General features: G+C 38.9%; 1 protein-coding gene across 6 annotated transcripts in view; it reads right to left on the reverse strand.

Moving 5' to 3' along the window:
- Window positions 1-2100: 2100 nt before the first annotated feature.
- The window catches only part of VEGFC (vascular endothelial growth factor C), a 134107-nt gene continuing 112378 nt past the window's right edge, over window positions 2101-23829 (reverse strand). For all 6 annotated transcript variants that reach the window (XM_037897567.2, XM_043546016.1, XM_037897571.2 and 3 more), the window contains 4 exons: window positions 16805-16956; window positions 8399-8508; window positions 7766-8099; window positions 2101-2617 (listed from right to left, as the gene is read on the reverse strand). In XM_037897567.2, the coding sequence (XP_037753495.1) occupies window positions 2503-2617; window positions 7766-8099; window positions 8399-8508; window positions 16805-16956 (711 nt within the window). In that variant the 3' untranslated portion in view covers window positions 2101-2502. The remainder of the gene's footprint in view (window positions 2618-7765; window positions 8100-8398; window positions 8509-16804; window positions 16957-23829) is intronic.

Here is a 23829-nt window from a genome sequence, read left to right on the forward strand (position 1 = left end):
CTAGAGTGCCAAGTGAAAGCGCTATGTCATATGATGCAAACAACACCAGCCAGCCCGAATTGATGCAAGCAGGAATCTATGTCATATTAGAGTGCATCTTATTGCTGAAGACTTCCGGTCTATCCTCCAGTTCCATCCCCGTTTGTCTTGTGGCTATCAATGTCATCCATCCTCCAGTAGACAACACTACCATATTTACACACCTGGTCTCAGCACAATTTCTATAGGGCCTTATCTGTGTGTTTTCCATTGGTATCTCGTTTAACAACATCATGGGATCTCAACTTAGTGCTGTCAACCTTTAATGAATCCCCCTTTTGAGCCTCTAGCCTATTGTTCCTTATCCCACCTGTGAATGAAAGTCACATTCTTGGTAGCTGTACTTCTGGCCAAAAGAATGGGAGTGCTGGGAGGTCTCATGGCAGATCCACCATATACTGTCTTTCATCATGATAAAGTGTCCTTGAGGCTCAACCCTAAGTTCATTCTGAAGATTGTCTTTGGGTTCTGTTTGAATCAGGTCATTCATCTTCCTGCGTTTTATCCAAAAAATCACGTAACAGCAGACAAGAATTTAAGCTGTACTTGTTAGATGTATGAAGAGCACTGACTCTATCTAGACAAGGCTGAACTATTCAGACGGCCTCCAAAACTGTTCACTTTAATGAAAGGTAATGCTGTTTCTACCCAAAGACTGTCCAAAATGGACCTCAGGATGCATAACCAAATAAGGTTTCAGTTCCTGTGGGGACACATTCAAAAAGAGTCCAGAGAGCATCTGTGGCTGTGCTCAATAATTTCTCCATCCTGTCTATCTGCAAAGATGCAACATAAGGTTCTATAAACACTTTCACTCAGCTCTACACATCAGTACAAGCATCTGCTTCAGATGCTGCTGTGGGTACTCCAAGCACCCAACTCCTGACTGAAATTATTGCTTAGAAGTCACCAGAAGTGGAATTTGCATAGGAACAAACACCTGAAGAAAGAAGTTGCTTACCTTGTAGAGTAACTTGAGTTGTCCATATGTATATTCATATGTATATACCTGCCCTACCTCCCCTCTGCTCAGAGACCCTTTTTCAAGGTTAAGTGGTAGAGAAGGAACTAGAGTGGCAGTTGACCACGAGCACCCTTTATACCCTCACTAGGGAGCATGAGGTAGGGTAGGGCCTCATATGCAAGCTAGCAGATGCTACTAGTGAAAACTTCCCTATCTCAGACATATTAAGTGCATGCACAACTGGAAGTGGAAATGAAATGATTCCTTGATTACTATTAGACAATCTCATTCATATTTTTATTCTATCCAATTTAAAAGCTTACCTCTTTTTCTAGAGTTTGTAGATGTTAGACAGGAGACTCTCCATGTAAAAATACTCTGTAACAATTGTTTGTACAGAGATTATCTTGTAAATCCAGACTGGCTTTTTGGAAGTCTTTTCTGGTGCCCAGTGGAAAGAAAAATACATTATTTTCTCTTAAAAGCATCTGGCATACAAGAGACTTTAGATCACAATAATTTGACTTACAATATGAAATAGTAAAACATCAAATAATTTAAAACTATTTTGTTTTGAATTTTAGGGCACAATCTTTACAACTAAATAAAATAGAATAATTGATATTTCCATATGTAAATATGTTTAATTAGATTTTAATTATTTATTATACCTGCATGGGCACTTACCAAATAAAATATTTTGAATATATATCGGCATGCATGTATGTGACTATTAATAGCTGCTGCTCTCCTTTGAACAAGCTTTGTTCCTGTGCAATAGAGAGAACTCATAATAGTTTTTATGAAATATCTCCCATGCTTAGCTAGTTTGTCTAAATAGTAAAATATTATTGGACAAAGATGTTGTAAATATAATTTTTTTTTAATAGCTCAGCCTAGATATTTTAACCAGATACAAAAAGTTCACTGCTGTCTCACTTATACTTACTTTCATAAAATCACTTATTTTTATTGGATAGGAATTCTAGCTCTGGATTTCCAGAAACTATTTTAAGAACCGCCATTCATGTTGTTGAGCTGTGGTTGGTTTGTACAGTCTGGGTCATAAAATAATCAATTGAACATTCTCACCAGTATATAATACAATTTTCATTTTATTTAAACATATTTTGCATGATATAAAAATATTGATCACAGTGAGCTTTAACAATTGTTACTGCTATAAACAGGAATGCTGCACAATGTTTTTAGTGGCAATAAATTATATAGTCATTATCTCTTTTTAAAAAAAAATCACAAGGAGGAAAACCAAGGCTGTTTGGTCATTGGCAGAAAACAAGTCCTCAGTGAGTTCTTTACACAACATGAGCCCCATTATTGTCTACATGTGCTTTCCATATTTCTTGGGGGAAAAAAGCACAATGTGTCTGTCTCTGTGACTCCCACAGGATCTCTGGTGCACAGTTAATTCCAATGTTAACACAGTTGTTTTTTTAATGGAAAAATGTACACCAAAATGGCAAGGAGTACTTTCTTCACTAATTAATAAGCGGTCTTTTCCAATATGTGGGTACGCAGCGGCACACTTCTTCACTATAATAAAATCCAGGCTCACAGCGTTTCGTTCTAACTGTACATGGTGGTCTGTAGCAACTGGAGGAAGGAAAAAAAAAAGTTGTTGGTACAAGGGGGCAGGCACATAAATCAAAGCGAAATATACGTCTGACTGTGTACACTTACGCTGCACTTATGCTAGAGAACATTTAAATCCTATAAAGATGTATTTTATTGGCGATAGGCCTGAGTATTACGTATGTGCATGAATATTCCTCCTCTTCCATTGCTGTGAACTTACTTATAATGAAAAATCAAATAAATGGGGTTACGAATACTGCTGAGGTGACTCTGTGGTTTTATTCAAATGAATAATATTCATTAATACTCTTTTGAAATATTTACCCAGCTCTAATTACGTTCTAAGCTGGAGCATACATTGGTATATTATTCTGGCAAATACTTCTAACATTTTTTTTCTAGTAGGCAACCCTGTTTAGTATGCCACTACTGAATGTCTCCTAGCTTGAGCCAGCATTCCCTAACGAGCTGATGTTACAGGCCAGAATGCTTTACTTTTTTCTGTATATTTACCAGCCATTTGCGTAATAGAAAAAGATGGATTTTTCTATACTATGACCCTGATTCTGCACTGAGAACAGCACAGGGGAAACCCGTGTACTTCCACAGATTCCCAGTGGGTTCAGTGGGAGTCTGTTTGCTGAATTGCACCATGTGATTTTTACTGTAGGATCCAGACTCATATGTATATGGTAAATTTTAAAGAAGAAGAAAGGGTACCAATAACAATATTATTAACTGAAATAACTTTAATGCAAATAGATCCTTAAACGACAGATTACATCTATAAACAAGATGTTCCTCATTAGTGCATATTTGCTTGTACAAGACGTCGTACAAAGCTAATTCCTTGGCTTCCTAATTCCTTGGCTTCTCTCCGCCCACCTCATTTTTTTTAACAGCTTGACCTAAAATAACCTTACAATAACAATGCCAAATAACCTCTGGTGTGTAATGGAGACAAAGTACTAGTCTGTGGCTTTTTCAGACATTGGCAGCGACTCAAGAGAGAAAAGTATATGTTTCAAGTTTCAACAGTTATATTTTAAACTTGTCTTTAAATAATGTGTCTCTGTTTTATGAAACATACTGGTATAATGATGTTCTATTGTAATAATTCTTGCTATATATTTCTGTTTACAGATACTACACAATATAGTATTGAGGTACTTTTAATATTCTCTTCCCCAGGCAATTTTTTCTGTTTTTAGACTATGCATACTCTAATTATCATTGCAGATGGTTTAGCACATTGCATGCTTATTTTTGCCACTTTACAGTAATGTGTTTATAAAATGAGATCTTGGATTACAGTTACATTAATGCAAGCCAATTAATTACACCAATGAACACGAATACGAAGAAATCAGTAAAGAATGAGGAAGACACAGCAGTAATGGTGGTTATTGACTAGCCATATCTTGTTCAGAGCTTTCAGTGTAATTTGTTACAGTGGTCTGATTCATTAGCATGTTTTATGTAATTCCGAGGTTCGTGTTCTATCATGTCACTTAGCTCTAGAGTTTGTCCTATCTCGGATAAATTTAACAACTTTCATGGAATTTCTCTTAAAGATCAAGTTGATCCTTTTGCCTAATGCTAAACATTTTGTAAAATATATAACACCTGCAGTTTGGGGTGGGGGTGCTAGTGTTGGAAAGGTGTTGAGGATGCTGAAGCAAGAAAGAGGCAGAGCCCCTAACCAAAATAATGTGGGTATTTGATAGAAATGCACCTATCCTCCTGTATGCCATCACTGAAGGGTGTAACACGATCTGTGCCAGCCCCCCCCCCCAAAAACCAGGAGTAAGTTTGGACTGGTAAAATTAATCTTCTGTGGATACAAAAATGGGGGTGCAGTGGATGTAGAATTTGTTTCTGAGCTGCATGTTACAATGATTTTTGTGCTTCTATAGTGCCTTTCATTTTAAGATTTCAAAGCATTTGTCTAAATTCCCCCTAGAAGGCCATACCATCTGAGGCACTGATCTTTAAGGCAAAGCCAAAAACCTTAGCTATTTGGATAATTTCCCAGGATGCCTAACCCTAGCAAAGCAGTTGGATAACAAATAAAAAAATAGTAGATAAGGGCTGTCACACAGGCTGGGTACTGCTGTCTGTATGCTTTCATGTGGCCCACAGATCTCCCTGCCCTCAATCTGACATTAGGCCTGGTCTACACTTAAAAGTTAGGCCAACACAGCTATGTCAGTCAGTCACATGCTCAGTAGAGTCTTGCCAGAACAGAACAACTAAAATCTCAGAAGATTCTGTCCTCATGGAGCATGTTTGGTCCTTTTACTACTTACCAACGTGCCACCATCCCCACAGAGTGACCATGCCTGCTCCAGCCTACATTTTACAACGGCAAAACCAGACTTTCCCTGTAAATGCTGCTTCCAGCTTCTCTGAGCTGGGGGCTTGGGCCTAGGGTGTGGAATTAAGAGAAGGAAGCGCAACTCTCCTGTACCCAGGCAGCATGGAGGAGGAGGAGGAGGAGGCAGTCTAGTTAAAGTGCAGAAGGGTCCCAAAGCTGAAGCAGGGGGAAGGGAAAGGAGTAAATTGGGACAAGGAATCCATTGTGACTGGAGAGAGGGAGGCAGGCTGGGACTGAGTTGGCAAGGAGTTGGGAGCTGGGAGTTGAGGCTGCAAATAACTGGGAGCTTGTGTGGACACTGGGAGCTGGGAAGGGAAACACTGGGAGTCAGTTGGCTGGGGGAACACTGAGATTGGGTGAGGGGTAGGAAGACAGATGTGACAAGGAGTGGTGAGGTGTAGCGGGGAGAACTGGGACTGACAGGACAAAGACTGGGCCAGGGAGGGGAGGTGGGGAAAGAAATGTCAGGTGAGGAGCCAGGAGTGAGGAACTGGGACTGGCTGGGCAAGGCCCCTAAGACTGCAGATGTGGAGGGAGAGGGACTGGTAATTGGGACTCTGACAGTGTGGGGATATTACCTCCCCCTCCTCTCCTTTCAGAAATGTTGTGAAGATAAATTGTTTGTGAAGCACTAGGATACTATAGAGAAGAACACCATAGACAAGCACATGAGGAAGTAAATAACTGTTTTCAGAGCAGGGTTTGAATGGTGTGCAGTAAATAAGGCACTGGACCAAACACTGAACAATGAGGAGAAAACAAAATATTGAATAGCTTCTCATAAACTGAGCACCAGTGGACTGAAGAAGGCAGGAGTCCTCTGGAAAATACAGTATATGACTCTACAATTAAAGATCGTATCATAATGCACATGCACAAGGGGGTTACACAGGCAAACTTAATTCTGGCATTTCCTAACTTTTGAGTGCTTGACTTTGCAACCTTAATATTCTTTTAATGTTGTTTTCTGGTGCATAACACCACTAAAGAGGCACATTTTGTGGTTGGAGAAGATCACTAAATGTGTCTCTTACCAGTGAACTTTATTCCTGTGGTGCATGGACCAAAACTCAAAGTGTAATTTGCACTGCACCCCAGAAGGAATTTAAACTAGACACTGATGACCTCTTTGTAGCCCCCATCCTTCAAGGTGCCAAATACCTGGTGGTAATTGCCCTTATTTCCTATTAAGTCAGGTACGAGGAGTGGCCAGGAGCTGTTGCTGAACATACAATGGAGGGAGTAGAGATGTACTATGTTAGCTGTATTTTGATATAGTTTGTCTATATTTGATTGTGTGTCTTGTCATTTTAGATATTAAAATCTTTAGGGCAGGATCCATATTCTATTCTATGTCCACCAGTCCTGTCTGGGGCCCTTTAGGCGCTGCCAGAATATTTATAAATAAATTAAAATGTTTATTTTGTAACCATTTCAGTGGTTTTAGGTAATTGAACAAATATGTATCTCATACTATGAATATTTACTATTATTACTACTATCAATGAACTCAGTGATCTTGTTTCTCCAAGCAGTATTGTCTGCTTAGCTTTACTTAAAAAACAAGACTTCACTGTTTTCAACATTGCAGAATTAATAGTGTTTCAGCAAAGCAGCCAAACAAGATATGATAGTGACAGGTGCCTTATATATACATATAATAATTACCTCAACAAAATTATGTGACAGATTACTGCATTTTAAATTGATAGTGATGGTGTAGGAAGCAGAAGAAAAATTGATTTTCAGAATTGTGAAATATTTCCAAATTGAGTGGCTTCGATTACACTGCCAGCTATGAGAAACATCTTGTATGCAATATGAACATTATCAAACTTAGTCTGCTTGCTGATCAGAATCCCATTTTAAAGGATAATTTGGACAGTTAGTTTGGATATTGGCTAGTGAAAAGTACACTGGGATTTTTAAGAACCACAAATAGTCTAGAATTTGGTTTTACACTATGTCTCAGCCAAAAGACCTACTAAAAGAGTGTAAATTTATGTTAGGTTTCAGAGTAGCAGCCGTGTTAGTCTGTATCCGTAAAAAGAAAAGGAGGACTTGTGGCACCTTAGAGACTAACAAATTTATTAGAGCATAAGCTTTTGTGAGCTACAGCTCACTTCATCAAATGCATACGGTGGAAAATATAGTGGGGAGATTTTATATACACAGAGAACATGAAACAATGGGTGTTACCATACAGATTGTAACAAGAGTGATCAGGAAAGGTGAGCTATTACCAACAGGAGAGCCGGGAGGGGGGAGGAGAGGGCACCTTTTGTAGTGCTAATCAAGGTAGGCCATTTCCAGCACTTTACAAGAACAGTAGGAGGGGAAATAGTTTTACTTTGTGTAATGACACATCCCCTCCCAGTCTTTATTCAAGCCTAAATTAATTGTATCCAGTTTGCAAATTAATTCCAGTTCAGCAGGCTCTCCTTGGAGTCTGTTTTTGAAGTTTTTTTGTTGAAGAATTGCCACTTTTAGGTCTGTAATCAAGTGACCAAAGAAATTGAAGTGTTCTCCGACTGGTTTTTGAATGTTCTAATTCTTGACGTCTGATTTGTGTTGTTTTCCTCGACCTGAAATCACAGTGACTATAGGATCCAAGAACCTCAGTGTGGTTTTCAAATACTCATTAAGCCTCAGACTGTCCTTTTACAGATAGGTAAATCATAAAGCTCTTGGTCATAAAGTAATCCCACGGCAAAGGTAACCCAACATTTTTAGTCCCTGTCCAGTGCTATAACAATTAGATTACAGAATCTTTTAGTCATTTAACTCACCTGCATGTCTGGTGATGAAACCTTTTTCCTTTTAAGAAGCATTTATTTGGAGATTCTATACATTCACAGATACATTTTGCAGAATTTAGTGGCTGATGTTTAGGGCAGGTTCTTTTACATACACACTGGCACTTATCTTCATCAAATTCTTTGCTGGGACCACAAGAACTAGGCAAAAGTTTGTTTTTACATGTACACTGGCACGATGTTCTATCTAATTCTTTTTGGGGTCCACAGCTTGAAGGCCGTACACCCCCTTTGCAGACACATTGACAAGTTTCTTCGTCAAGTTCTTTGTTAGGTCCACAGATATCATGGAATTCGTCAGCAGTGTCTAGGAATACAGCAAATATTAAAAAATCTGAATCCACACATTACTAAAAATGGAGAACCCATCTGTGTATTTCACATTTTTTTTTATTAAGGAATTATGATTAATCCAATTTTAAAATGGTGAAAATATAATCCCACCCTGAGGATGCATTTTACTTATCTAAAATGCCATTCTGTAAACAACCAATTACAAAGAATTAAAAAGATTCAAACTGTTTAATTTGCATGGTGTATTGTTTTCTTTTTCTGTAAATCAGCACAGAACAACTACATTTAATCCTATAACACATAGCTGCTTACCAGTATCTCCATGATGGGAAGAGAAACTGAAGTCATGCTGCACCAGACATCTGCAAATCTGATTATTCCAGATAAGATTCTTTGGACAAGTTTTGTTTGCCACGTGACACCTATTGATGAAATACACTGTTTGCTTATTGCCATAAAACTACAAAAGATAAGTAACTTTATGTATTGATAACAGGCATTCTCCTGTTAGAAAGGTAACCGTTGAAAGCTTTGATTTCATTCACATTGTCACCAGCATATTGCGCTGTATAGGTTATTTTCTGTTAGTATCTGAAAAATGGATGATAAAACATACTGGGTTTTGTGATCCTATTTCATCTAAGTATGTATATACTACTACACATACATTATGATTTAGTGCACTACACATAATAAAAATGTCATGATACTCTGCTTCATTAAAGGGCTGCCAGTTGGGAAGACAGGTTCAAGGACAAGTAGTTTGACTCATTTAAAGCATTATAGGTATTAAGAGAAAAAGGTGTGAGTAATTAGCACTGGAATGACTGATTAAAAGTTTTCAGCAAGTCCAGTCCAGCTCTGTCTTTTTAACATGTTCAGAATTCACTTAATCCTAACTGAATTTGGAAATGTTTTTCCTTTTGGAAAACTTCCTTGAATTGAAATCCAACCCTGAACTGAAAATACAGGACTATTTGTGATATTTTTGTTAAGTCTAGTTTTCTAAAGAAATTAGAGATGTAAGTCAGAAAATGATGGTTCAATTTGGGAACTGGGCCTCTTCAAAATGTAAAAGAGAATATTTGAAAATATTTGAGAATGAAAAACTTTTTCTTGGTTTCCTGAACAACTGGCTGCAAAACTGAATTGGAATATTTCACATTCAGTACTTGTCATTAGACCACTAAAGATAAAACGAAGCTCATTCAGCATTTGCTAACAGCTGATATGATCAGAATAGCATAGCTTTTTAAGGAGGCAAAAATGTCAGTGGAGCACTTACAAGCTATAAGATAAGGCAGCACTTCTACTGTTACTCAACAGAAAGCCCACTTCTGTAGGGAAGCCATAGATGGACGGGAAAATAAATTCCGACCACTTTTTACAAAGAGTTGGTCTCTCTGCATAGAAGACTATTATGATCTTATGGCAAAACAAAAGCAAAAGTATCTGATCTACTGACAAAAAAGGTTTGAACATGTTATTGTCAGAGAATCCAAACTGTGGGATTATATACACAAATGGTCATATTCTAATATATTTAGCTTGGGTACACACACCCACACTGGCATAGTAGTGCAGATGTGGGGACATCGGCTTCAGTGGAGGTGAGTGATGTGAATACAGACCCAGGGTCCTCAGCATGCATGTACAGCCCATGCCGCTGCCTCTACGCTATTTAGTAGCTATGTCTGCCTGAGCTACAACCATACCTCAGATTACAGTGCAGACATGCCCACTGAAAGAATGCCTAAGCTCTGAAAAAATCACAGTATGAAGAAAAATGCAGCCTACAGCATTGTTTTTCACAAAAAGTGTCCTGAACTAAGTGGCAATTATGGCACAATATGACCCAAATTAGCTAAAGAAAGGTTTATATTTGGGGATGAATATCTTGAGAACTGCTTGTTATGTTGAAATAGTCAATATAAAGAAAGACTTAGGAGATGAGAGGATAAGTCTCTAAATAAGAATGAGGTTTGGGAAGGTGTCACCGAATATAAAAACCTATCGCTATCAGTGTATTGTTGACTATAAATTCCTCCCAAAAAAGCATCTTAATGGTTTCCTGTATAAAATCCCAAAAGGAATCAGGTTCCAGTTCTTGATTATCCATACATGCTCAGGAGCTGCATTTAGCGCATCTTGCTGGACACAGGGATGTGTGTACAAAGGTTGAAGCTTCAAGTTGCACCAACTTGTAACTAGCTCCTACGGATCACTGCAGCACATTTTGTATATCCCTAGTATGTCCCCTATACTAGCTGAGGTCCCCCCCCCCACACACACCAGAGAAATCCTCAGTCAACTGCTTAAGGAAGCTACAAGACCCCTTTGTACAGGCTGGGATCTGCCCTAATTATCTTCCTTCCTCAACCCATTTAAGTATGTTTATAGATACGGATAGTACTACACTTTTCCCAGTGTAATTGTGGTCACGGTTCTGACTCTCAAATGTCTATTACTCCTTATGTAAAAGATAGCTACAATGAATGAGTTCTAATGAATCGCTGCTTGCAGAATGGAACACAGGTGTCATCAATTATAAAATACCATAGATGTTTTGCAACATAATACATGCTTGTTTTTAATTAGGCTTATTGCTATTAAAAGATATTTGATATTTTGTGTATAAAGCTGATGGCTTTAGAGAGAAACATAACTTCAAAATCACAAGACCCTTCAAATAATCCTAACCCTAACCCTAAGCAAGTCCTAAATCAATCAGTCTGAATTCCCCTGCCCACCCCAATCTACCACTCACGTCTCAGTCACCATTTTTACACCTAAAGAAGACAGGGTTTCCCTTGGATGTTATCAGCGCTGCTCCTTAATAAACTGCAGAGATCAGTGATGTGAGACACTTCTGATGGTTCAGTAGATAGCCTCTGCTGCCCCCTCAAACATTTGTAGCCTGACCAAGAATGTGACAAAGGAGACAGAACCAGCCAGGCTCTCTGTCATGGTTGACTAAACTCTGCCAGTATGCCTGCCCCAAATACCGTCTACAACACAAAAACCAGATCACTGTCAACCACATAAAGTGATCTTCCCTTCTCCCGCAATTTCTCTGTCTTTGCGGCTTTTCATAGGCACTCAGGGGTATAGTCTGGGCAGCATCTTAGATTTGGGCCTCTCTCTACACCCCTATACAGACTGTATCAACTATTTGCTGTTTCTACCTATATAATATTTGTAATATTCAAACTTTTCTAACTATGGAGCCTGCCAGGGCCTTTGTTCAGGCTCTCACCATCTCATCCCTCAAATATTTATCTCATTCTTTTTTACCTTGATGCCAACTACATTGTTCCTGCAAGCCCATTCAGAAATGCTGCGGCTAGGATCATCATCCTAGCTAAGCAATCCTAACACATCACCAGCCTCCAATGAGCTCATCCTCCTCACTGCACTGAACACAAACTCGTTGTCTTTGTCTTTAAGGCCTTCCATCATTTAGCACCACCCTATCCTGTTCACTAGTTTAGCAAGGTGTCAATCCCCACCTTCACTCTGCCAATATTGCTTATCAGATGCTTGTATGCCTCTCCCTCAGGCACCTTTCTTCCATGTCCTCTCTCCCCCAACTCATCCTCCCCAGCATGAGCAAAAACTCCCATCCAAATTAATAAAAATTGCTATCTCCTTTTTTCAATTGCTTTTTAAAACCCATTCCAAACTTGTAGGGGCCAGGATTGCTGGATTAATCAGGAGAGCAATAAACTAATAACAAAAGGAGAGGATGAAAAGGGAGAACTAATGACCATTCATTTGGAACAAAATCAGGATGCTGATAAAATTAATCAAGGCACCAAGAGAAGAGGAAGGGTCCTAGCATGGGTGAATAGGTAATTAAGAATTCTTATTCTTAATAATGAATTCTTAATTACCTATCCACCCATGCTAGGTTCCTCACTAATTAGCAAGAGCAATTTAAATAGATTATTTATGAGCATAAACTCAACCTAGTGGTATCCCCCAGGGCTCTGTATTGGGGACCAATCCTATTCAACATATTCATAAATGATCTGGAAAAAGGGGTAAATAGTGAGGTGCCAAAATTTGCAGATGATACAAAACTATAAAGATAGTTAAGTCCCAGGCAGACTGCGAAGGGCTAAAAAAAGGATCTCTCAAAACTGGGTGACTGGGCAACAAAATAGCAGATGAAATTCAATTTTGATAAATTTAAAGTAATGCACATTGGAAAACATAATCCCAACTATACATATAAAATGATAGGGTCTAAATGAGCTGTTACCACTCAAGAAAGAGATCTTGGATTCATTGGGGATAGTTCTCTGAAAATATCCACTCAATATACAAAAAAGCGAACAGAATGCTGGGTATCATTAAGAAAGGGATAGATGATAAGAGAAAATATCATATTGCCTCTATATAAATCCATGGTACACCCACATCTTGAATATTGCGTGCAGATGTGGTCGCCCCATTTCAAAAAAGATATATTTGAATTGGAAAACACGACAACTAAAAAAGAAACCAAAACACGACAACTAAGAAAGAAGGCTACACTGGTTAAAAAAATCTGACCTGGTTTAGAGGCAAAATAAAAGTAGCTATAAAAATAATATATAACAAGTGGAAGGAAGAGGAAATTGATAGCGATGAATAAGGCTGCGATTTAGTCATGGAATCCATGACTTCCAGCAGCCTCAGTGACTTCAGCCGCAGTGGACAGGAGTGAGGCAGGAAGCTGTGGGAATCCCCCCAGCCCCTAGTGGAAGAACCCCCCAGCTCCCTGTGATCAGGGGTGGTGCTGTGGTGGGGAATTCTGAGCTCCTAGCGGGAGGCAGTGACGGAAGCCCCGAGCTCCTTGCCGCTGCAGCAGCTCCTGGCCCCTGTGGGTGGTCCCGAGCTCCCAGAGGGAGGCAGTGAGGGAAGTCTCAAGCTCCCAGCTGCTACAGGCAGCTCCTAGTCTTGCTGCAGCTGCCCCCTTGAAATATGGTGGGGATCTGCAGATCCCCATTTTGTCAGGGATAATTTTAGTAAAAGTGAGGGACAGTTCATGGCTTCCATGAATTTTTCTGTTTTGCCCGTGACCTGTCCGTGACTTTTAGCCCTGGTCTACACTGGGACGGGCAAGGGAGGGGAACTGATGTAAGTTACACAACTTCAGCTATGTGAACAACCTAGCTGAAGTTGACGTACTTAGACCTACTTACTGCGGTGTCTCCACTACGGTGAGCCAATTGCTGCCGCTCCCCCATCGACTCCGCCTGCGCCTCTCGCGGCAGTGGAGTACAGGAGTTGATGGGAGACCGCTTGGGGGTCGATTTATCACGTCTAGATTAGACGCGATAAATCGACCCCCACTGGATCGATTGCTGCCCGCCGATCCGGCAGGGAGTGTAGACATACCCTTACTAAAAATATCCCTGACAAAATCTTAGCCTTAGTGATAAATATAAATTAAGAGATTGCAATTGTAGAAAATTGATCAGAGAAGCAAAAAGATCCAAGGTGAAATCAATGACCATCAGAGTTAAGGACAATAAGAAGGAGTTTAAAAAAAATATTAGGAACAAAAGTAATCCTAACAATGGTATAGTCCATTACTAGATGGAAATGCTAGAATTGTTAATAAAAATGCAGAAGGGTTCAATACATATTTCTCTTCTGCATTTGGGAAAGCCAGATGAAGTATTCATGTGGTGATGATGAAACACTTTTCATTTCAACAGTAATTCAGAAGGATGTTATACACAGCTGCTAAAGTTAGACCATTTTAAATCAGCAGGTTTGGATAACTTGAATCTGAGAGTATTAAAAAAAGCTGGCTGAGGAGCTCTCTGGGCCATTAATGTTGATTGTCTATAAGTCTTGGGGAAGTTCCAGAAGACTGGAAGAAAGCAAATGTTGCATGAATATTTAAAAAGGCTAAATAGGATGACCCAGGTAATTACAAATTTGTCCTTGGCAAAATAATGGAATGGTTGATATGGGATTTGATTAATAAAGAATTAAAGCAAGGTGATATAATTAATGACAATCAACATGAGTTTATGAAAACCAGGTCAGTTGAAGGTAAGTTGGTATTTTTATGAGTTTACAAATTTGATTGATAAAGACAATAGTGATGATGTAATATGCTGACACTTTTGAAAGGCATTTGACTTGGTACCTTACAACACTTTGAATAAAAAAACTAGAATGATATAAAATCAACATAACACACATTAAAACTGGCTAACTGATAGGTATCAAAATGCAATTGTGAATGAGGAATCATCATTAGGTGGGTGTGGTTAGGGAGGTCCTGCTGGGATTGGGTCTTAGCCCTGCACTATTTCAGACTTTTATCAATTACCTGGAAGAAAACAAAATCATTACTAATAAGTTTGCAGATGATACAAAGATTGGGGAAGTGAGAAATAATGAAGAGGACAAGTAATGTATACAGAACCATCTGGATCACTTGATAAACTGGGTCCAGGAAAACAATATGTGTTTCAATATGATCAAATGTAAAATCATACATCTAGATTGAAAGAATGTAGGCCATACTTACTGGAATGGGGGGACGGGGGGACGGGACAATCCTGGGAAGCAATATTGAAAAAGGTTTGGGGCTCATGGTGGATAATCAGGTGAACAAGATGTCTCAGTGTGACGCTGTGGCCAGAGGGGCTAATGTGATCCTTGGATGTATAAACAGGGGAATATCAAGTGAGAGTAGAGGTTATACACCTCTTTATTTGGCACTAGTGCGATTGCTGCTGCAGTACTGTGTCTAGAATTCAAGAAGGAGGTTGACAAACTGGGGAAGATTTAGAAAAGAGCCAAGAGAATGATTAAACAATTGGAAAACACTACAATAAAAGGTGTGATTGCAACTCAGGTGCGCCAACACAGCTAAAAACAACAGTGGAGTCATGCAGTGTGGGCTTCAGCATGGGCTGTACAAGCCCGCTTGGAACCCTAGGTAAGTGCTTGCATTCCTAGTCTGTGCTGGTGTGGCTTCACTGCTATTTTTAGCTATGCTAGCTAGGTTAAAGCTAGCGCATGTATGTCTACCTGAGAGGCAATCACTTTCTTCAACTGCAGTATAGATATACCCTAGTGAGAAAGAGCTAAATCTGATCAGTTTATCAAAGAGAAGGTTAAGAGATAATTTGCTCATAGTCTGTAAGTACCTACATAGGGAACAGAAATTTGATAATAGAGGGCTCTTCAATCTAGCAGAGAAAGGTATAACAAGATCCAATGGGTGGAAGTTGAAGCTAGACAAATTCAGACTGGAAATAACATGCAACATTTTTAACAGAGAGGGTAATCAGTCATTGGGACAATTTACCAAGCATTGTGGTGGATTCTCCATCACTGGCAATTTTTAATTCAAGATTGAACTAGAGCATAATCTTTTAGAAAAACATACAAACAGGAAGTCCAAGGGCCTGTGTTACGCAGGAGGTCAGACTAGATGATCTCAGTGTTCCCTCCTGGCCTTATACTCCACGAATCTTATAATTTATTATTTGTATTCTCATAGCACCCAGGAGCCTCAGTCATGGACCAGACTAGTCCCTGCCTCAAAGAGCTTATGATCTAAGTATAAGCAAGAGATGACAGATGGATACAGCCAGTTGGGGGACACAAGTAAACAATGAGATAATATTGTTCAGCATGATGGGCTGTGGTCTCAGCATGCCAGCAGCCTAACCACTGTCAATTTTTTGTAGGCATTTTTTTTGTAGGCATCACAGCAAAGGAATGTAGACAACCAGAGGTTGTAATAGAAATGTTGACTGGTACTTATAGAGCTATGTTAAATGGGTGCCTTATTTTTCATGTTCTGTCTATATTTAATTTTTCTTAAATATTTATTTTATATTCCTTTTATGGTTCAAATAATTTCTGGAGTTGTTCAGCATGGTACCACTGTTTTCAGGTACAATAACTGTATTCTGTTAAATTCTGAGGTCCATGCTCAGTCTACACGTAGACAAACGCTCACTGGAATCAGTGGGAGTTTGCCGATGAAGTGAGCTGTAGCTCACGAAAGCTTATGCTCAAATACATTTGTTAGTCTCTAAGGTGCCACAAGTCCTCCTCTTTTTTTTTCCTGAGAAAAAAGTGAGTGCAATTTATTGTTTTGTTTTTGTTTACCTACCATGTCTGTAATTTCAATGAGGTAGATTGTTCTGATACTAATGAATGAAAAATAGTTTTGACTGTTGTTCGGCAACCTGACTGCTTTTGCAGCTTGATGCTTTGTAAAGAAAATTATAATGATTATTAAAATGAATAAGCAAGTCCATGATTTGGCTGATTAGGGACTAGTCATAACCCTAACTGTGTGGTACTTTATGATTTGATCATATATAGTCATTTTATATACTAGTTTTATTTAAAAATCAAAAGCTGCACTACAACACTGCATTGCAATCCTCCTCCCATGGAAGTCAATGGCAAAACGCCCTTTGATTTTAGTGACAGTGAGTTCAGCCCCCTAGATTACATCATTGCTTAAATGTACTCTGCTAACACCACTAATAGGGTTCCTCCCAGGTAAAACAATGAAGTACGATATATTTTCCTTACTAGTATATTTCCTAAAGCTGTTCTTGAGGGAAATGCATATTACTATTCACAATTAACCAAGTTCTATTGTCTGAATTACCACAACAAATAGTAAACTATTGTACAGGCTTTATGATAAGGCATAAGGAAATATGCTATTCATATACTTACTGTGGTTGCGTGGCTGGTAAGGAGCGTCTAATGATTGAATGAACTTGTCTGTAAACATCCAGCTTAGACATGCATCGGCAGGACGTATGATTAGCAAAACTTACTGTTACAGGTTTAGGGCCATGAGACAGCGGCACGGTAATCTCGAATAACTACAGAAAGGGAAAAGAGAAAAGAACCACTTATAAATCAGAGTATACTTGAAAAGAAAAACTGTGTGTACAAAATGAAATGTAAATGAGATTAAATCTTGATTCTTGTTCTCCATCGCTATTCAGTATTAACGACTTAGTAAATTACCATTATGCACCTGATGAGTATAACAATTAGGTAATTATACTTTCCATTAAAATAGCATTTTTTCCTGCATTACAACGTCTTTCACATGTCTCTATTTATTTGCATACTAGAGTATTTGGGAGGTAAGGAAAAAGTTAAAAAGCAGAGAGTGCATAAAGGACACATTGTTCGAGGGAAAATGACTTGCAGACTTTCTGGTATTTTTAAATCCAAAAATTAATATTTGCAAGGTACAATTCTCATCAAATGGTCGTGTTTTAAGAATAGTTTAAAAAGTGGCACTTTTACAACGTGGTATATTGGTTATACAATTACAAAGATGTGTAAAACAGTAATACTGGATTTCGGTCAAAACACTTCTGTGTGAAGGGAGCATCTTTATTGTGTACTGCAGCGTGATTTTTTTTGGTAGTATTGTTCACTTTGGATCAGTTTTATGGTAACCTTTAAAGTCCCATCTGTGTCATTTGTATTTGTTATTGTGATTATAGTAATACTGGACAATAATATCTGATGTCCCACTTGGACACAAAACATTTCTGTTTTTCTGTAAAACAAGCAACAATACTGAGCAAGACTCTTAAAAATGATACAAGGTGGAATGAGTGAGGTTGGGATGAATAACAGGAAAGAAGGGAAAATCATTTCAAGTACTTAATCCAAGACTTTTCCTCTGGATGCAGAATAAAATCAGGAGAAGTCATTTTAACAATAAAGACTCTTGCTGTGAGACTCAGTTCATGGAAATCTCCTGACACAAGTATATTCAGGCCAGATATGTAAAGGTGTTTAGGCATCTGAAGTGAAGAATAAACACTTACTGGGATTTTAAATCCCATCTAGGTGCCTAATTCCCATTGATTTTGATGGAAGTTAGGTGCTTTTGAAAATCCCAGTTGGGCCCTATCTGCACCTTAAGGAACCTAAATATCTATTAGAATTTGACTCTTAGTTTTTAAACTCCAATAGTTTCCACTGATGGGATTGTGCAATGTAACAATGAATTAGCGCTGAGCTGGAATATACTTGCTAACCCTATGATCTTTTATGTGTTAAACTGTTTTATACCCCTTACATACAAGCAATGTGAAATGCAGTTACCGCTTAAAATTTACAGGTTTTATTTTAAAGTTTCAAAACACATAAGACATATGCAGAATAGGGAAAATTAATCAAATAGTTCCAAGCACAAGATAGGCCCATGGTCTGGTTCTGCTCCTAAATTAAGTGGGCCTAATTCTACGGTTTTTATGTTTTATGCTGGAGTAACTCCATTGGATTGTAACATACTTTGGAGTAGCACCAATGTAAAATGAGAGTAAAGTTGCGGTAAATAAAACAACCAATGCTTTATCTTCACTAATGTTATAAACTAACAGTCTACAGTAAATCTAGAAATGCACTGTTTTATTAAATTAATAAGAAAAGCAAAATTCAGATTTCTACCATGTATTAGACATTTTCAACTTAAAACATCTGTTATAAATAAACACAGTCATTAATTATAGTAACAATGCAACCCTTAAAGTTAAGAATTTTAAAAATTCAATTTACTTCTTATTTCGGTTCTTTATTTACTTCCTGAATTTCTCTTAGATTGGCTAGTGAAATGCAGTAATGTCAGTTAACCTTTATGTATATTCAGTTTTACTTTCAGGTTGTTAGTGCTGCAGTGTTCATGTTTCAAACACTTCAAGGTGATGTTTATTTGTTAATGATTTAAAACATTGTAGAAATACTACTAGTAATCTCTGGTTTCATGGAAGTTAGTTTTTACAAATGTGAATTTTGTCCAAATTTTGATGACGGTGCCCCTTTAAAGATATTTGGCAGTAATGGGGCCTTTTGTCGGCAGACTCGTCAGAAACCAAGGACTGAATGGGCAAAGGGATTCCTTTTTTCTAATAGAGAAGTCTGAATGACCAACGCCTGTGCTGCACCTTTTCTGTTAACAACCGGAGGGGCTTTTATTCTACCGTCCTGTGAGTCCAGCAACTTCTGCGAGTATTAAATTACTGTGAATATTTTTAAGTGATCATTTGCAACAGAGTGTCTAAAGATTGTAAATAGATTTGTCTACTGTTGTGGATTAAAAATAAATAATCAGAAAGCAGATTCACTGATCGTCCAACCTGATGAAATGGTCATCTAGCTAGGGAGCTGCCATGGGAAGAATGATGTCATCTAATTCAGTGCAAACTTCTAGCCAAACTGTATTAACATTTAGCCTCTTGCTTCAGTTGGAAAAAATAACTCTGTAAGATTTGGTTCGCACAGGGATTAGCAAAACAGGTCAAGTCAAAGGACAAGTCCACTTTTAGTTTAAAGATTTGTGCTATTAAAATGAATTCTAAACTGCTGTCTGCCTCTCTCAAGCATAGTTATCACCAGAGAGACCTCCTGGGTCTTCACTAAGAGTTCAACACAGACCCCTAAAAGGAGGCTTCTTATCAACTTTTTATTAGATTTATAATCCCCTTTGCCTTACGATCCACTGCTGGCCCCTTCCTTATCCTGCCTATTATAGCAGCACTGTCAAATTCATGACTACACACATTCTTACCAGTATGTCACATCCAAAAAAAGCATGTTAAAAGTAATTGTAAGTACACAAATAAAGCAGAGATGTAGGTTTTTTAACTAATCTCATTTTTATATGGCTATCGTTCTAAGTGCCTATTTATTTGTTTAAAAGACATTCACCAACCGCAGACCGTGGTATTTGTTTTTGTGACAATACACTACATGTGCAAACTAGTTGGAAGATAGTTCATGTTTGGTTTTCATTACAGTTTGCTTGCTTTAGTTTAATAGACACAAAGGACCAAATTTGCAAAAGTGGCTTTTATTTGTGCACACACAGCCATATCAGAAGACCTATGCACATACATATACATAAGTACTAGCTCCTCTTTGTGTCTGTGATATAATTCACACACGAAACCCAGTGGGTTTTATGCAAATTCTATCACTTGTGTATACCAAGTTGGGCACACAAAAACAGAGGCCAGGCTGAAAATAAGGACAACAAAAAGATTTACAGATGTGAAAACAGGCTTATCATATTGACCCTCCTATACACGTGAACTTTTGGAATAAGACAGAGGGGGTTTACTTCATTTTATATTACCATCACACAGACATTCTTCTGTTTTCCCAATTCTCATATATGAACATGCACACCACCCCCCAAGCCCAGTACTACAGGTGGAACTGAAAAAACCTACTGTCTGAACACTATTTAATATCTGATATCTGAGACCAGTTCTCGGCTGCAGCCATACAGGAACAGGGATGGGGGACAAAGGTGGCTTCAACACATTTTTGTGCCTCCTGTATTCTCAGGCCATCTGGCTGCCACTTCGACCCATAATGTAAGTTAGACTATTGCCCTGGGGTGTGTATACCCCAGAACGGAATCAAGCTAATTGCAATCATATTATGTGCATTCAGCCACCCTAAATTAATAAAACAAAACACCACATAACTGGCTTTCAAAAAGCAAAGGTTCTGAAAACCCTGGGTAACAAGACTAGACTCCGGATTGCGAGGGAGGCAGTATAGGACTATTCTTGCAGCGCTAGGCCACCTGAAGAAGTCCCCTCTGCCTCAATTATTCCCCAGGAGCTACTTCTGCCCTATTTATGCTGCTGGAATAGCCTAAACACTCTGGAAAAAAACAAATCTCAGCAAACATCTAAAAGTAGGGTTTAACAACGTTTAGCTGAAATGGAGATGAATACAGTTTGTCCTTGTCTACATTTAAACCATGTTTAGCACCAGTTCAGCAGCAAATGTTAACTGTTGTCATTAATAGTTCCATTTTAACATGTAAACAAGGCCTCAGTTACACCAGCATAAAACTAGACTAACTCCTTTGACTTCTGTGAACTATCTCAAATGTATACTGCTATTAACTAAACAGAATTTAGTGGAGTATTTCATATTACCCACAAGCAGATGCTATGCACAGGCAAAATCAAAATGACACAGTACACTAATCTATGTCACAGACTATATTATATTAGTTATTAAATTTCTATTCCTTGTTTTTGTTAAATGGCACAGGCTGTAAAAAAACCAAACACAAAACACCAATTCTCCTGACTGGAAGTGATACTGTCATCTGCCTTACTGAAGATATTTTGTCTTCTCTCTATTTGTGTCAGAATAGGCTACTAAGAGCTCTGAATCGTACAGGAAGAGTTCATATTTGTACTTATTTCTTTTTCTAGAAGAGTGTTGTTCAACCACTTCATTATAATCAAATTCCTGAAGCATAACCTACTTCTATAGGAAATACACCTCTACCCCGATATAACATGAATTCAGATATAACGCGGTAAAGCAGTGCTTTGGGGGGGGGGGGGCGCTCCGGTGGATCAAAGCAAGTTCGATATAATGCGGTTTCACCTATAACACGGTAAGATTTTTTGGCTCCCAAGGACAGCGTTATATTGGAGTAGAGCTGTATTACTACAGGTTGAACCTCTCTAGTCCAGCACCCTCGGGACCCGACTGGTGCCGAACCAAAGAATTCGCCGAACCACAGGAGGTCAATGCAGAGTGCCAGTGGGTCTCCATAGGTGCAGGATGTAGGGGTGCAGGGGTGTGTGTGCGCTGCAGCACCCCTAGGCTTTGCAGCCAGCGTGACCCTCCAGCTGCCAGCCCCAGGTCCTCCCACTTCCTCCCAGAGCTTGAACGCCGCGAATCAGCTGTTCGCGGAGCTCTGGAAGTGCTGGGAGGGAGGAGGAGGAGATGGTAAGCGTGGGGTTGCCGGCGCGCGAGAGGTGCAGGGAGAGGAGGGTAGAGAGGGGAGCTTAGCGCCGGTGGATGCTCCGCTTCCACTAATTTTTCCCTAAGTGTGCTCTAGCCCCAGAGCACCTATCCCAGAGGACCCACGGAGTTGGAGCTTATGCTGGATCATGGATGTTGCTGGACCAGGGAGTGCCGGATTAGAGAGGTTCAACCTGTACTGGAAATTGTGTGTTTAATCCAAGAATTATTTTGTGTATTAATCTTTGAAAATTTGAAATAGATCAGGGTCCAAATTCTGCTCTCAGCTATGCAAGAGCAGCACCAATGAAATCAATGGAGCTGAAGTGGAAGCAGGATTTGGTCTCACATTGTTCTCTCTATGAATCAATTCAATTAAACAAGGTTTGACTCTTAGTAATGTCTCCTCTCTTTTGTTTGCATCTTTAATTCATTCCTGTTAGTCCTTGCTTTCCATCTGATCCAGCAATGAACCCAAAATCTGTGGCCACTATGGGGCATGTTTGGAAGCTGTAATAGCCAGCTATCAATCTCTAGGATGGATTTTCCAGGCAGAAATGCAGCACATATTTATGGCTAGTTCGTTGGCTGGCTTCTTTTCTGGAACCACTGCTGGCTATCTCAGGGACATGAAATTACCCCTGGGACTGCCCAGAGGTCAGGCAGCTGATAGACTGTCTGAACTGTCTTGTTTAGCTCAGGGTTACTTTTATTTTATTCACATAAGGCCAAATCCACCCTCCACCCCCACATCAAGACCAAATTTAATACAATAGGGCTCTGCAGGCAAGAGGTTCCCTTAGGATTCCATTCCAGGCTCTGGATGGGAATATAACCTAGTGGGGAGACTCTTCTGTCTCATCCCCTGCAACCAATCTCTTTGCCCAGCCAGTCCCAGGGTTGGTCCCCCTCACTAGGATTCCTCATCAGATCTGCCTCCCCTTCCTGACCAGCCAGTCCCAGTCTCCCCACTCCTACAGACTCTCAGTCTGTATTGTGTTCCTCCCCAGCTCTCAGGCCCAGTCTACTTGCCCAGTTAGTCCCAGTTTCCCTCCTTGTAATCAGCCTTCAGTCCCAGTCCCCACCCACAAGCTCCTTGTACGAATCTTGGCAAAGTTATAATAATAGGTATTGCTACCAGCCCCACATATCTTAATCTTAATGAAATTCATGTACAACTTTATCCTAAATGAAATAATTTCCTCATTGCTGATGCCTTAGGAGAGTCCTGGAGAATGGAAAAATAGCAAGGTCTCTAATTTGAGTAAAATCCAAACCCTGCTTATAACATTGAAAACAGTCCAAATTTTGCCTCCATTCCTTTGCACTTGGGGGAGTTGCACAGTATAAGTGAGTTCAGAGTTTAGTTCCATCTGTTAACTAGAAGTATATATTTTTTCTTTAAAGTTCCTAATGAAGGTCTCCATGATTGACCATTATTTTCAAATTTATTTTCTCTTTTCAGTGTATATTTAAGGTAGAAGTTTGCTCATTTTCCAGCCCAGATGCTGATAGAGACAAGCATTTTTTCTGCTCCGAGCTAGAGATCATGCACAATAAACAAATTTGGTTTAATCAGAATAAAATGTAACTTGCTGTTTTGTAAAACTACTAATAAATACTAATAAATGTGTTTCACCTCCAAAATCATGTTTGTTCTTTTGGCTGCGTTTTCCTATCATGCATGCTTCAGACAGTAAGTGTTATTTTTATAATTTAGTTCTCAAAGCATTTAGATAAAACGGTTAATAATAGCAACTAGATATAGTACTCTGAAGCAGTCATTATCAGATAGCTGACTTTCTTGGTATGCTAAGTGCATGAAGTTTTACTTTGAAAAGAAGGCTTTGTTAACAGACACATTATTATAATGTGCACTTTGTTGAACTTTATTGTCTAAATATTTATAAGAAGATTTCTATAAACTAGCTTTTCATGAGTAACCATAC

Source organism: Chelonia mydas, chromosome 4 (genome assembly GCF_015237465.2).
Source record: "Chelonia mydas isolate rCheMyd1 chromosome 4, rCheMyd1.pri.v2, whole genome shotgun sequence".
Taxonomy (NCBI): domain Eukaryota; kingdom Metazoa; phylum Chordata; order Testudines; family Cheloniidae; genus Chelonia; species Chelonia mydas.